The sequence below is a fragment of the Labrus bergylta genome, chromosome 9, assembly GCF_963930695.1.
Source record: "Labrus bergylta chromosome 9, fLabBer1.1, whole genome shotgun sequence".
In the NCBI taxonomy this organism is placed as follows: Eukaryota; Metazoa; Chordata; class Actinopteri; order Labriformes; family Labridae; genus Labrus; species Labrus bergylta.
In genome coordinates, this window is record NC_089203.1 from 13,255,590 (window position 1) to 13,271,313 (window position 15,724).

General features: G+C 41.6%; 1 protein-coding gene across 1 annotated transcript in view; it reads right to left on the reverse strand.

The window, feature by feature from the left end:
* Window positions 1-15,724, reverse strand: part of LOC109993500 (collagen alpha-1(XXIII) chain-like) — a 122,831-nt gene that overhangs the window by 32,755 nt on the left and 74,352 nt on the right. Inside the window, 1 exon segment of the mRNA XM_065958728.1 lies at window positions 1,844-1,908. Coding sequence (XP_065814800.1) covers window positions 1,844-1,908 — 65 coding nt within the window.

Sequence of the window (15,724 nt, forward strand, 5' to 3'; positions counted from 1 at the left end):
AGCACTGAACTTGAGACAGGTGTGAGTGTGGAGAATAACGAGAAAGAAAGCGACAAGGAGAGAAGGAAAGAAGTAAACAGAAGAGAAAAGGAAAACAAGTAGAAGGACAAACATGAAAGAATCGTGAGAGTTGGGTTGACATAGCAGACAAGGCGACAGATGCTTTACTGCGCTGTCTGCCTCTTTCCTGTTATTAGTTTCTTGTGTTTCTGTTTCCTCTCTCAACTCTCATTTGTTATTTTCTGAGAAACCGGGGAAAAACGTCCCATTCTCTTGTAAAATTTGCCCCCAGAGTCATCTGCTTGAGGATTGCGCAACGTTCCCTTCATGCCACCTACGCCCGCACGATAACCCAAGCTGAAATGTGAGGACGCAAAAGTAAACAGCGACAGAGACAACCTAAACAGAACCACTTCAATCCAGAACATCTTGTGACAAAGTGAGAGCAGCCAATAAGTGTCTTATTCTGAGAGAATCCTTTATGGAAAGATTTCCCAAAAAGATAATCTGTAAAAAGGACTGAAAATACATCCCAGCCTTACTCGCCTTTGATCGGCTGATGTTTTTTATAGATCGATTAAAAGACATGAGGGGATTTAAAGAGAAAGTCTGGTGATATTCTGCACTTTTCCTTCTTGTCAAATCTCAGGAAAAGACAAAAAAAACCTTTTTTCGTTTCCAAAATATGACAGAAAACTCATAATTTAACCGCAACATTGAACTGGATCAGTCCAACACATTTACTGCTGTAAATAACTTCAACTAGAAAAAAGACAAACCCATTTTTACTCTCATAGTTCAGTTACGTTCAGTGATAACTAGTTCTGAGAGGTTTGAAAAAATGACTGCGCCTTATTGAGAATGGAGAATAAATCTATTACCCGCATTTAAAGATGTTTCTTCTTTGGTAGGAATCAGATTTCCATCTTGGGTTAAGAGTTCAGGATTGAGAGCCGCAAACAGACTGAGAACGTTTCAGAAATTTCACCGAAATCTTTGTTTTGTTGGGTTTGCTGACGATGAGAGAAACATCAAAATATACATCTTTATCTTTGTTACTTGATGGAGTTGGGGTTCTTGGATTAAAAAGTAAAGGACATTTTAAATTTACTGTAAAGATTGAAATTCTTCTAATGATTTAAGAAAAGCTTAGAAGAGCAAAAACGGTCATTGGTGATCTGTCACTGAGTCAACATCTTCCCAGGAGAATATCTCATCTGTTTAATCTCCACAGCAGTGACTCACAGCCAGACTGGAACATTTCCATCTGACACATTTCCTGCAGAACAACTTTAGTCCTGCAGGTTTTGATAAAATCGTCTAACAGCGTCGCGTCACAATACATCTAATTCACACTAAATAAAATCCTTTCAACATGAGGATGACTCAAACGTATTAAACATCCGCTCTATCTCTCACGATTACCATTTTTTGCGTAACAAAGAGTGATGTCTTTGCACTGTTTTGGCTGGCCCATGACTGTTTTTGTGGTCTGTGTAGAAAGCGAACAATAATGGTGGGTACTGATGTTGGCAAGGGACAGTCTCATTAGGCTCGTACTACGGCAGCTGCTACCGCTCAGCGAGAACGACCGACATCTGGGCAAAGTTAGTGCAAACACATGGCTGAGGTTAACGCTGTGTTGGCCCCAAAAGCGAGGGACTGGGAGGACTGCAGACCGTCAGCCTCCAACCTGACTCATGGGTCACTGCTTAAACGAGCCCTCAAACAAATCCAGTCACCCAGGAAGAAGGAACGAGTGTGAGTAGAGGGACAGAGAGATGAAGAAAAAGGCATGTCTTTTAGGAAAAGAAGAGAGAAAGGAGTGATAAACAAACAAAACAGGTGGTGGACGTCACTTACCAGGATCCCCTCTTCTTCCCATCCTTCCTCGCTTTCCTGGAGGCCCTGTGAAAACACACAGACAGAGCAGTAAATCCTCCAAATCAGCACTGCAGGGATGAGTAGAAAACCACCGAGCATCACTTGCAGTTTGACCACTGCTGGTTATCTGTTGTGCCTGGCATTGAGTTTGTGTGTGCTGGCATTCAACAAAGATCCTGTCACACTCAGACCCAACCGACTAGACGTTTAGGTGAAAGCTCATTCTTTGGCTCAATATCAGGTTCAGTGGACCTTCTCCTCACTACCTGGGCTCCATCAGCCACCTCCCTCTGACCCTGCCGTGATGCAGCGTGTGCCACCGCTTTCCGGTAAAAAGATTCCTTTTTTGATGGAGAGGTCTGGTAAAGTTGTGATAAATAGCAGGAGGGCTGCAGAGGAACCAGAATCTGATGTGGCCTGCAAGAGGGCCGTCCTAGATCCTCAGACCCCATGCTGCTGAAGGACCATGAATCATTTCTACAAGACCACTGATTTACGTCAGTGTCTGGCTGGTAAATTACCAGAGGTGCTGTTTGAGGATATGGTGCAACAGAGCATTGAAAATAAAAAAAAAAAAAAAAAATACAGGGTTTCTGTATAGCTGACTGCCCCTCGTTAGCAGAACAACTTTGGCTTTTATGATCTTTAATTTACATTTTTAAAACTGTAGCATTAATTTGCTGAATCTACCTCCGTGGTTGTCCTTCAGTTTGCCTAAGCCTACGTCATAATGGCTTCTGATAGGCTGATTCAGTATCATGTGATAAGGAACAGGAAAGTGTTTCTGTTTTGGAGATCGGTAAAGTAGCTGTAAATTATACGTGTTTCTTATTACCAAGAGTGATCCAACGGATTCCAACCACCACTTTTCCATCAGTCACTCACACTACTGTTAGCTCTGCTAAAATATCGTGTTAATGCTCTGCATCATATAAAGTCACGCAAAGTCAAGCTAGCTAGCCAAATCTACAGTTGACTGCCAGAGTTGAGATGCTTTTATTTGTCGGTCTCTGTGTGAAATCGATGACCTCCAGATTCAAAAATGAGTACAAAGACTCAAAAGGTCTTCCTCCATTATCATTGAAACAAGAGTAACTGAATCCAGCTTTCTTCTTCAAGGCCAAAAACCCTCCTGTAGGTAAAACGTCTTTCTCTTTCTTCCCATGTGCTCGTCATCCTCCCACACTCGCTCCTGCTCTTTTAATGAAATAGGAACCATACTGGATACTGTTTCTGATGCTAAGTGCTTATGGCTGCAGACATGTTTTACCTATTGTCCTTATTGAGGTTATTGTAGTGGCCTAATCACTTCCTGATTCTGCCAACCGTTTCAAAGGGCTCAATCATGCTCCTCATGCTCCTTCACCTCCTTCTTATGAGTACCTTGACCGCTTTTATCCTCCGTTCCTTACTTTATGAAAATCTTTATGCAACAGCAAGATTTTCCCCGTCCACAGCAAACCATTAAAAGAGAATTAAAATCCAGTGTTACTTTAAATCTGATTTAGTTTAGCAATTATAGCTACTGCAGACGATTAGGCTACATTTAAAATGTAACAATGGAGAATGAGTGCAGCTGTGCAACTATGAGTCTCATTTAAAAGTTATGTTTGAACAATTTTGATCATTTAACACCTCCACACCCTCAAACCTCAGACACATATGCCAGCTCTCTCACACACACATACACACACACACACACACACACACGCACATGCACACACACCATAGCCACAGCATTTATATTAATAGTCTCCATATTCCCTACTGTGCTCTACTTCCCCTGTTTCAGCCCTCACAGCCATTAACAGCAGCATGGAGCTGATCTGCTGGGGGTTAGGCCTCTGCAGAGAAGGACACAGTATTTCCCCCTGAGCCTGAGGGGAGATGGAGAGGAAAAAAAGTATGAAAGGGGGAGGGAGGAATGAGTAAGCGAGTGTAAGGATGGGGAGGGGAGACAACGAGTGCTGAAAATTAAAGAGTGAGGGTCAGAGAGGAAGATTTACTGCACTTAAAAATCAGGAAAGGGTCCAAGAAAAAAGACGGTGGAGAGAAATGGATGGCTTCTCAATCCTTACAATCCTTTAAAAAATAATTGCCCATTCAAATAACCTCATGAAAAATGGATATGTACTCTAAGTAATGGGTCACCAGGGTCCATTCCTGCTATACCTTTATTTGGGACATGAAAGGCTGTCAGCATGTTGACAGCTCAGTCGCCAAAACCTTAGAGCAGCGGGTTCAGAGTGACTGAAACGTGGGAGTGGGATTGGCCCTGAGTGGGGGAATGGAGGCGGGCGATGACAGGCTGATGTAGGGCTGTATTGACTGATGGAATTAATGGGAAAAACAGCAGCAGTGGGGAACAGTGTGTGTGTGTGTGTGTGTGTGTGTGTGTGTATGTGTGTGTGTGTGTGTGTGTGTATATTTCAGATTCCTATTTCAGTCGAGCAATGAACACATATCCTGTGACATATAGGCAAACAAACACATAAACACACAAGGCACATGACGTGACTCAGGTGTCAGCCTAAGTAAGGTGTCACTTCCTGCGTCGTGGTGGCAAACCGGGGTCAGGAAATGTCACACAAGTACATAAGAATAGAAACATGTGCACGGGTTGTGTGGGTTTGGTTGTTTTTTGGGATTCTAAAAATGGGAGGATGCTTTAACAGCAGACATAGAGGATTGAAAATAAGGTGGAGTTAACAGAAACATCATAGATAGCTCTGAGGGACGCACAGACTCAGTGCTGTACACATGCAGGTTCAATCAGTATCAATCAACATAATTATGAATATGAGCACGTAAATGGTTCCCTAGAGTGACCCAATCACACACTCGCATAATGACCTTCATATAGATGGTCGCCTGAAGCGCTGTGTCTCAAGCCAACCCTGAACTTCTTTTGTATGATGGAGTTGAAAATCATGCGGTCTAAAGTTGAACAGGCAGTCAGCCAACAGGCCCATCTTTTCCCTGAATACTCTTACTGTGTTTATGTGTTTGTGAGAAAGTTAAAAAACCTGAGGCTGTGAGAAACAAACCCAGGGGTCTCTGCCTAGATTCTGCATCATTCACTAATCCTTACGTGGGATGTTTTAGGCAGCCTCAGAATGACCCTTATTCAAGAATCTCAAGTTTGAATCTTCTTTGACAGTGTTTCTCTGCACGAGTAAGTTTCTTGAAATAGATTAGTTTGAGGTGAGTGGTGTTGACCCACAAACAATGCAATGCATCCTTTTTTAAATTATGTGCATCTATCTTTATAACAGAAAATGCAGTTTCAGTTTAGAGCTGATCAAAATCTGCAGACCAGTATTTAGGCAGAAACAGTAAAGGCAAAGGGACAGGATGTAATACACTGTAATGAAATCCAAAAAAGCTGTTGACTGTCACCTAACAACAATTTAGCTTCATTTTTATTGGGTGCAATTCCACAACAGCGCCGGAAACAAAGCTGCGCCGTCATTACGTCGTCGTACATTCATCTTGATTCTGCAACGGCGTAATATTGGTGTCCCAAACTGTGGATTCACATTGCGTTATGGAGTCACAACATGAAGAGAAACAGCAGGAGCTCCACATGCACAAAAACTCAGACATGCATACACAAACAGCGCTGTTATCCTCCCCCTGGCTCTGCTGATCTTGTCTCACCCCTGCATCGCCTCTGTTACCTCCCCATTAGTCATCCCCCCCCGATTACGCCTCTGGGACATTCATAGTGAAGATGAGACGCCCGTAAATATCGGGCCTTGAACGGGCAGATTAAAAGGGGCTTATGTCTTCACAGGAAGCCCCTAAAAGTTGGCTTTTTGCTCCCACAACCATATTGTCATCAGATGATAGCAGGGTTCTGTGTACAAGTGTGTCTGTGCATTGGAAATTACAAATACACAACCTTCCTCTTTCCCCTTCCATCTGCCTTGATCTCTCTCTAGGTCTTTCTTCTTCTATAAAACATTTAGAGCAACAGTTCTACTGTGGATATATCAAATGTTTCTCCTTCATATGCATCCACATCATTTCACCACACACACACACACACACACACACACACACACACAAACACAAACACCATCCGTCCTCCATATGCTCTGTCTGTTTCTCATAGCTATGGCTCGGCTTGATTTAGCTTCTGTGACATTTCTCGCAAACAAAGTGCTTCCAGGGGAAAAAAAAGCGCAGGATTTGTGGAACAAGCTCCCCCTCTGTCTCTTCTTATGGGCCCACATTTTGCTTAACCCAACAACTGGGAGCATATGCATGACCACAGGTCTACCCATTTAAAATCCATGCGCAAACGGGGAAACATGTAATTCAACTGGATGGAACAGAGTGACGGGGTGGGGGTGTGGGGAGGAAGGGTGTGAGCAGCGAGGGTCAGCTTCTTCCTTCCATGTTGGATGAATGCAATGTGTCTCTACGGCATCACTTCTTTCACCCTGTTTAAGATTTCTAAAAAAACAAGACATGACTTTCCTTAAATTCATCACTTACTATCACAAGAACTTGGAAAATGTGTCTGTATGACGCAGCAACAAATACAAATCTGGACATTTTCTCTTAATGTTGTTTCATGTAGTCAATATATGCTCCAGATGTACAAATAATCAGGCCAGGTTTTTAACAGAGGCTATATTTCATTATGTTATTGCAGAGATTCTGACAGTCAGAATCAAATTGACTCAAGAAATATTCATTAAATACAGCTTTTGTTTATCATTAAAAGCAAGTTGTTTTATTATTTTGTCAAGGACTGAATATATTTCCTCATAATAAAATGTCAGCTAAATTGCTGCCATTGAAATTGTTTACTCGTCTGATATATAACTGAGGATTTCCTATTCGTGCTTGCACGACCGCTGACAGCTGTACAGCCTTACTGTCTGAAATTAAACTTCTTCTTCCAAACCTTCCAAACTGTCAACCGATCTGTCAGCGTTTCACTGCGTTCGTCCAACTTTTGATCCAATAAGATGGGGGACACATGCTGAGGATGTAAACAGCAAACAGAAAGAGAAAGAGGCAGCTGATGTGATTCACATGGTGATGATTCATCCTCCAGCTGCCCTGCATCTCGCCTGGCTGCAGGGTCAGCCGTGGTTCAGCAGCTCTGACAGGGTTCAACAGACGGTAAATAAGAAGAGGGCGAGACTCTTTATTGATTTGGGCTCTTATTGTAAGTTTTGTGTTTTCGCATTTTGTCTGTTGTTGCTACCTTTTTTTCCGATGGAGGAAGCAGTCATTTGTCTTTATCCTGGATGATAGATTTGGAAGGCAGCTCTCTAAAGCACACCCTTATTGTTTATTTTACTTTACAATAGTAATTCACAAAATGAATATCATCCTGTACTGATTTTTTTTTTTTTTTTTTACATGTGTGATGTGTAACTCACAAGGAATCTTGAATCTGACATCTACCCCGTCAAAGAGAAAACTGCTTAGAAATAATCCCTCTTGTTGCTGATGGTCTGGTTGGCTTTGGTAGGTCATACAACGGCATCAGTATTTATTTCAGTATGTTTAAAAAACTCCTCATAGCAGCTTTAAATACAAGGAAATACAACCTTAAGAAACTGCGGACTGGCAACAGACTTGAGGGGAGGATGCTTAATCAATATCTCAGAGGTGGTTCATAAACCACAGATGAATCCATCAGTCAGATCTCCAAAAACACGTATCAGTATTTAAACAGTTATTTAATACTGACCACAGTAACAGACTTTTGTGTTTCCCAAATCTATATTTCTGTATGAGTCTTAACCACAAGCTCAAACACATCAGTCTGAAACGGAACACTCTGCCTGTGTTTGGACTACGCTTCACCTCCTTGATGAAATGTGGTTACACAAAGATGCTATACAGTAAACATCACTGTGGTTTTCATGCAAAGGTCATCCGCGATTGGGTAATAAGAAGCCCAGAACACATTGGTACCAGGTCGACCTTTCCTGTTTTACTTTCCGTGTTTAGTGTTGCATGACTGCAGAGTGAGAGGGCGTCAGTCTCAGAGGGCGTGCGTTGGTATGGATGCCTATTTCATGCCTATGCAAGTGTGATCAATGTCTAGGTTTCTTGGCACACTCTGTCAGGGCTGAATGGCGCTGCTGTAAACCTGTCTCCTACTGTGTGTGTGTTTAAATATGCAGCTGAGAGGTGTGCACATGTTTATGTCTGATATATTATTCATTGGTTTCTAATTAACATCATATACCAAAAGCTCATCATTCCTTGTTTATTTGGGATTTGCACTTGTGGAAAACTTTGATTTTGTGTTATTGGTTGTTGAGTTTGCATGCAGAGGTTTAGGAAGAGTCCAGTGTTGTAGTATTCGACAGGTGTTTTGCGTTTGAGTGCCATGCTGGTGCTGAAAGGCAGCCTTGGTAGTCACTGCGTGTTACAGCTAATGAGAGGTGAAGGTAGAGATGGGCCGCCCAGCACTTACGGACTTACACAGTCAAAACAATGAGAACACCCTCACTAAACTCAGCAACCAGCGCCAGCCGAGCTCAGCAAATACGAGAAGATCACATCAAAGTAAAAAGAGCATAAGGAGTTCAGCATTCAAAAGATAAACAAAAAAAAGAGTTGTTTTTAGGTGCTGACAGCTGTAGACAGCCAGGATGAAAGGAAATGTACGATTTAATATTTCTTGAAGGGGTTTCTCCAAGCAGAAATGGTGGGCCACTTTGTTTATGAGACCAACTCTGGTGATTGACTTGTTGTTATCATTGCTAGAAAACAGCCTACCCCACTATATCTATGGATAACAATAGATGCTCACATGACTTTTAGAAAAGAGAAATCTTCATGTTAGCAAACTGACTCAGAGATGACAGTAAAACAACATATAAGCTTACATCTACTATCATACTAAAACTGAGAAATTACACCAAACAAGTTAGACTATGATGGCAAATTTCAAGTTGTAAAAAGTTAATAAACAGTTTGAATTCTTGCGTATGAATGATTCTAAATCTTTAAGATGCTGAGAGTGCTATCCTTTTTAAAAGATGAAATAGTCTTGATTTATGTCATTATTGAGAAAGGTCTATTTGCTCTATTTACAGATTTCAATACATAAAAAAGTACAAAAAAAAAGAAAAAGAAATTGGTCTTTGTTTCAGAAAACCTTTAAAAATGGTCAGAGTTTAGGTGGAGTTTGTTATGAACCCATGTGTGCCGGTGTTCCTCTCTTGGAAAGAGGGCCCTTGCGTGACGATGCCTTAAACGAATCGACCCCAGATAAACAAACCCTCCTCAACTGCAAGTGAATCACACACACACGCACACACACACACGCACATTCACATTCAACACATTTGTGTTTGTTGACGCTGGGCATGATGGCGTGTATGGGACCAGCTCGTTTTCGGAACCATTCACACAGGCTTCTGGGTGGTACTTACATTAATAGGTACTTTAGCCACAGACACTGGAATTTGTGTACTCAAGAGGATTTTTAAGTGCACAAACACACTTGTGCACGCAAATGAGCGTCCCAGACCGCTTTCTGCACACAACTATCCCAATCTGCTTTAGCTTGGAAATAGAAATACCTGCGCAGAAACAGTCCAACCATGCATGTTTTGGGTCAGACTGGGAACTGAAAAATCTTCTATGACCAATCACCACCCTCAGATGTGGGAACCAGTGAGTCCCATAACAAATGCATGATGTGCCTGGAGGCAGGGGACAGCCGCCATTGGTGTGATGCTGGGGTGAGAATGAGGGTAATGTTTGTAGATCAGATCAGATTGGGGCCGCCGGTGTTGCAAGAACTTCCAGAAAGTCTGGAGGTGTTAAATCCAGTCCTGAGGGAGGATTAACATGAGGATTAACACACGCTGGCACACAGGTAGAGCAGAGGTTAAGGAAACACACGGGTCACCTCACAGAGCGTGAGCCCCAACATGGAGACATTTTACTTTAACATGCAAAGTGCCAGACTTCCTTTTTTGAAATTGACACAAAAAGGTGCAAGACTCTTTAACGTGACGAACATGATCTGCGGCATATATGTGTGCAGCAGTGGTAATTTGACAAGGAGATTATGAAGTGTCAGTTTCGGCCAGTCTATGTCTAATGGTGGTCTTTGACAGGATAAAACACTCTTTTATCTCTGTATCCTTTTTTCATTCATAAAATGTGGTTCTAGTTTGATGCTCTGGAACACTTTAGAGTAAAACCGGACAGAGGGAGCGGGGGTGGGTCTTCAAGTGTAAGGAAGAAAGAGAAAAGTGCACTAATCACCGTGACTTTAAATGAAACCTTAAGTATTTGTGTATGTGTGTGTTGGGGGGGGGGGGGGGGCAATGTGTGGCTGAGGAAACATGGTGTGAATGTTCAAAAGGGAGCTTTATGCCAGCTTACCTCTTTTCTTTAACCCTGACCGGTTATCTAAAAAAGAATTTTCCCCTCTGGCCTTCATCTGCCTATCTTTGAACAAAATCCAAACTCTCATTCTTCCCTCAGCAATCCTTTTAACAGGTGCCTCACCGCTCGTGCCCTTGGCCCTTTCTTTAAGCTAGCTCCTTGGTCTGGCTTCTGTCTCTTCTTCTCTCGCACCTGAAACAGACAAGCTGATTACGGCCTCTGAGATAGCCAAGGTGAAAGCAGCAATCCACGTGTCCAGTCGTAGAGGAGTTATGGAAAACATGGTGCCTCTGGTAAAGCTGCAAATTATGAAGTTGTGACATGGCGTAGCCGTAGTGTGATTCAGGCCAGCAGAGCCATAAAAATACCAAACTGACATGGCAGACACACCATTGCATGATACGTAATATAATGTAAGAGGTCCTGTATAGTACATGATGGAGATATCGTGAGTTATTTTTGGTGATGCAGTGAAACCAGAAAGGTGCATATATAATAAAAGCTAAGCAGTTACGGGTGGCCAGATGCATTTCTTGTTTGTCCTACTCCTAAAAATACATTTTGGACTCATCCAAATGGCATGTGAAAGGAATAAATGTTTTTGGCTCCCTGAATCCAAGCTCTTTAAGAGCAGCAGAAAACATCAACGCCTCAGTTTTGTTTCAATGTACTCCTACTTCTCCAGATCCTTTTGGTTTTTTTTACAAAACGCCAAAACAACTTTAAGGGGTTTGCATTTATAAATTAATATTAAGTGCTAGGACATAGCTTAATGTTGGGAAGAGGGAACTTTTTGACTATATTTAATAGATTCACATGCATGCAATTTTTTTTTAACCTTTTTCAGCTGCCTAATTTATTGTATGTATTTTTCTAAGATGATACCTATACTTATATTGTTGGGACTGATACAAAGGCAACATTTTTTGTATCAGTATCTTACTTATTTAGCATTTTCTTCCATATTAACCTTAAAACTTCTTATTTCTGATGAAAGCTACGATATTTTGGTTGCTCCTGCAGCTTTAAAATCATTACTTTGATAACAGTATGAAATAAATCTTATATTCAGCATGGCTAAAGCTAATTAAACCTCAGAGCATCATGTCATCTGAGCAGGTGCTGCAACCTGCTTGAACATGAACATTGTGTGTCACTGACGTCAGTGTTGCGTCCCCTGATATCAACATAAACTCTGTGGGGTTTATAACCACGGTTCTCAACAGCTTCTTTTAAAGATGATCATGTGTTTATTTCAAAGACTCACACATGCAGGTGTATGTTGGGAGGATATTATTTCCAACACACTGGTTTCTGAGTGTCTCTCTCACTGTGCTGTGATGTTACTGATGTAATGTAACCCATGTCCTCTTTCAATACTGCGTGATTGGAGGGGCTAGAACAGTGTAGTGTGTGTGTGTGTGTGTTGTGAAGCCGCTCCTGTGGCAGGTGCAGACTTGCCCCAGTGTGAACTTTATGGGAGGAGGTCATGAGTCACCTAATCCCATTGGTGGCTTCCAAATTTGGTCCAATCAGCTGCTTAGTTTGTGGGGTCAGAGCGTGTCTAGGATGGCTGTCGAGCCTTCAACACAGTCACTGATGGAGCGAGAGAGTGTGATGTTACAGTCTGTTGTGAGTTTACATTCGTGTTCATATATAATAATATCTGTCAAGGTATCTGGAGTTCTTCATATCTCCGGAGAGACACCTTCTGTGTGTCTGTATGTATTAACAGCTGTGTATAAGTGTGTGTATTTAGAAGATGTGTCTCTCCAACTATGTTTGTGTGGCTGACAGCTGCAACAGTGATACATGGCTGACACAGCTGATATGTCTGATAGGCTTCATGTGGAGTAATGAAAGTTAAACACAGCTGGGAGTGCATGACAGAGGTATGTGCCATTCATCGCTCTCAACCAATCACATCTGTGCATCAGCATTCATAATGTGGTGACCTTGGATGAGGGTGGAGGTGGAGCATGTTGGCAAAAGATAGGGGACCACAGCTGCAGAGAGAGAGAGCAATGCGCGGACCATCATTTAGCTGATTTCACTCAACACACACCCATCTAACACCTCATCCAAAGTCAGCCATGTCACCTTCATTTAGTCCATACACATGTTTACGATCTGATGTAATGGGATCTACTTCTTCTGACTATCGTTTCGCTTTCAAAAAGTCCTGTATCCCCTCTCCATTCCCTATCGAGGGAGAAATAGTTTGGAGCAGAGTCTTATTTGACTAGTTAGAGATGTAATTTTTTACTGCTGATGAGTGGGAATAGCTGTCCTTATTGCACCATTCCCCATGTAAAAAAATGTTAAACATTAAATTCAGATCAGGTAATCTGAATGGACAAGGGGCTATTCATGAGTGCTCATATAGAGTACAGCAGCGCTGGAACCTTTAACTAGCAGTTCACTCACCCCAGGTGTTCAGAATAAGGTTAATTAACGTAACACCTGACAGTGTATGTCTTGATTCAAAACCACACATGACAACTGTCAAAATAATATCATTTTAGTTGCATATTAAATAGAAACATACAGATAAATGTTCACTACACAAAGTGGCATGTGTGCTATAATACAAGTATTAAGAGTGCAGCAAAATGCAACAGTTGTGGAACTGAATTTAGTGACTGTGATTACTGCAGTTTCAGGCTCTCCTGTTGTACCTGGACTCTTCCTCAGCGGCTGCTGTCTTGAAATGCAAACACTCTCAAAAAAAGGCAATGACACAGGCAAGAGGTGCTGTACATCTTAATTTGTCTGTTCAGTGAAAGATTGTCAGAAGGAATGTAGTTAAACAACCTTTGGCACTGAACCAAAACTAGAGCACGAGCCACCCTAAGGTAACATTCTGAGATGGGCTTTGGGTGAGGCTTCAGGTTTCTCCCGTTGATTGCCGAGCCAAGAAGAAAAAGGCTCGTGGTCGTAACGGCACTCTGAAGAACAGACCTTCTTGGACCAAGCCCAAGTCCCAGATCAACGGGAGTTGTGGGTAAAAGGATACATCGTTACAAGAAATACATTTTGTGGTCTCTTGGAAAGTGATTTAGGGCTCCTGCCATCTGCTCCAAATGGTTGCACTTTCAAAATCTTTCGTATTTTTATTCTCAGGATGGGGGCTGTCTCATAAATCGGCAAGTAGAGGTTTATGGTTAAACTAACTATCTGGGGTTTTACTACAATTGAGGCTTTGTCTGCATGCACCTGACTGTAGCGGAGCCAATATGTCCATACACTTATCAATATATAGTCAAAAAGTACTTGCAGTCCCTCTAAATCCAACTCCTGTTAAAGCTTTCCAATCCCCGCTTTTATAATAGTCCATTGTTGGAGAAATGTAAGGTGAAACAAGGGACCAAATGTTTCACATAAAACATTTAATTTCCCTCTGCTTGTTTTAATAAACGCAAGACCAAGATATTGGCAGGGAACAGTAAGAGGATCTAATTATCTCTTCTGGGTGTCTGAGATTACAGCAGCAGAGGAGCAGGTCAAACATAAGCACCTGTTATGACAGAAGAGCAGATGAATACCAGACACATTTACTTGTTCACATGCCTGCTGAAAGTGTGAGCAACTGGCAAAACTTTCCAAATATAATAACTAAAAAACACCTGTCATGTTAGAAAAAAGTGGTGTGACACATCAGGTAATATTCTTATTCACTGAGATAGCCACACTTTCGTGTCTTATGGTCAAGCTAGCATAGCACAGAATTGAACACGGACACCTGTTAGCATTTAAAAACAGTTTTGAATCTAATTTTTGTAACTAACTAGCAAAGTTAAGTAAAAAAGAAATCAAAGTTGAAGGTGCTGGTAAGAAGACAGTGTTGCCCTTTTAAAATGTTTCATATAAAAGTAGCTAATGGCTAAGGGTAACGAGTTGTCAAATCCCAAGAAGACTAATGCTAGCTGGATTTTTCGTAAGCAATTATAATGTTTTCTAAGCTGATAATATGAATAATATTGTAAGGTGGAAAACTGTCAGGAACAATGCTTTGGATAGAGCCTGGTGGGCATTTTAAGAGTTAAATGTAGATAACTAAGAAATCCCTGTTGCTGCCTATGTCATGTTAAGCAAACAGACATGCAAAAAAATATATATTTATATAAATTTATATATTGAATAATTTACCCCAAACAAAGGGTAATTTAATGTCCACAGGTGAGATACAGTTCTGAATTAAAAATGTGTAAAACAGAAAGAAGAAGTAAGAAACACACATTTACATGTGGTTAAATGTTTGATTTGACTGATGTAAAGAGATTAGATTTCACAACCAAACAACAGGAGATAAAGGCAGCCTTTGCAGAATGACAGCTAAAGGGAGGAAGATAATGAATGAAAGAAGTAAGGAAGCAAGGGGCAACAGTATGACCCTGAGAGACTCTCCCACGTCTGGCTGTTTTAAGCTTCGTATTCCTTCTGATGGATATTAATGATAGCGAGCAACACGATCCGACTTTGTTCTTTCATCCTCGATCCAGAGCTTGTTTCTTTACTGATCAATGTCCAATGTCCTCCATCTTAATCACACGTTACATGTTTTACCCCTGAGGCCAGATGGGAATCTTATACACTTGTGCACACACACTCACACATGTCAGTCCAGCCTCATTCCCTGTTTTATCTATTACTTCGAGCTCAACACGGATGACCTGGCATCAGCAGGCTGGTATTCAGTTTGTGCCACCACTTTGTGTTCGTGTGAGTGTGTGTGGCTGAGGCGTGTAACAAAGACAGCATGTGACCTCCAGCTTTCAGGTTGGTGGGCTCATAAAACTGCCACTAGTACTCCAACACAGGAGACCTCTGACCCTTACACATACCCATTCACATTTCTCTGCAGGCATGTCCACCAAGCACTCATCCAGCCGATAACAGAAGAAATGGAATAAGATATAGATTAATAAATTGCAAACACAATTTGGTAAGATAAAGCTTTAAAAATCCTTCTGTGGTTGTGTCATACAGGTTCTGTGTCTACCACAACTTTCTGTTTCTGGCCTCTGGGTTAAGAGCCTGTGTTAGTCTGAGACGGCTACTCATGTCGCTGTCACGTCTTCCCGCCGGGATCTAGACTTCTGTCTTCTTCTCACTTTCACTCATACGCACATCTCAGTCCCCCTCCTCGTCTTTCTCCCTTTATATCTCATATTGAAGCAAGTCTACAGTTCTCCTTTGGTATTCTCTTCTCATAAACACCACTTGTCAGAGTGTCACCTTTCAACCACAGCCCACCCCCAACACCGTCCTCACCCCTCAACATACAGTACATACCCATCTCAGCCTTACAAATACACCTTACTACTGAGTATATCTCATCACTGACTGGTTATTCCCACAGAGGGGACTGGAGGGAGTCAAGTCATACCAAACATTGACTGATGAATCGGTCACATTTTATTTTTATTTTTATTTTTTTAATTTCATTAAACTGCAT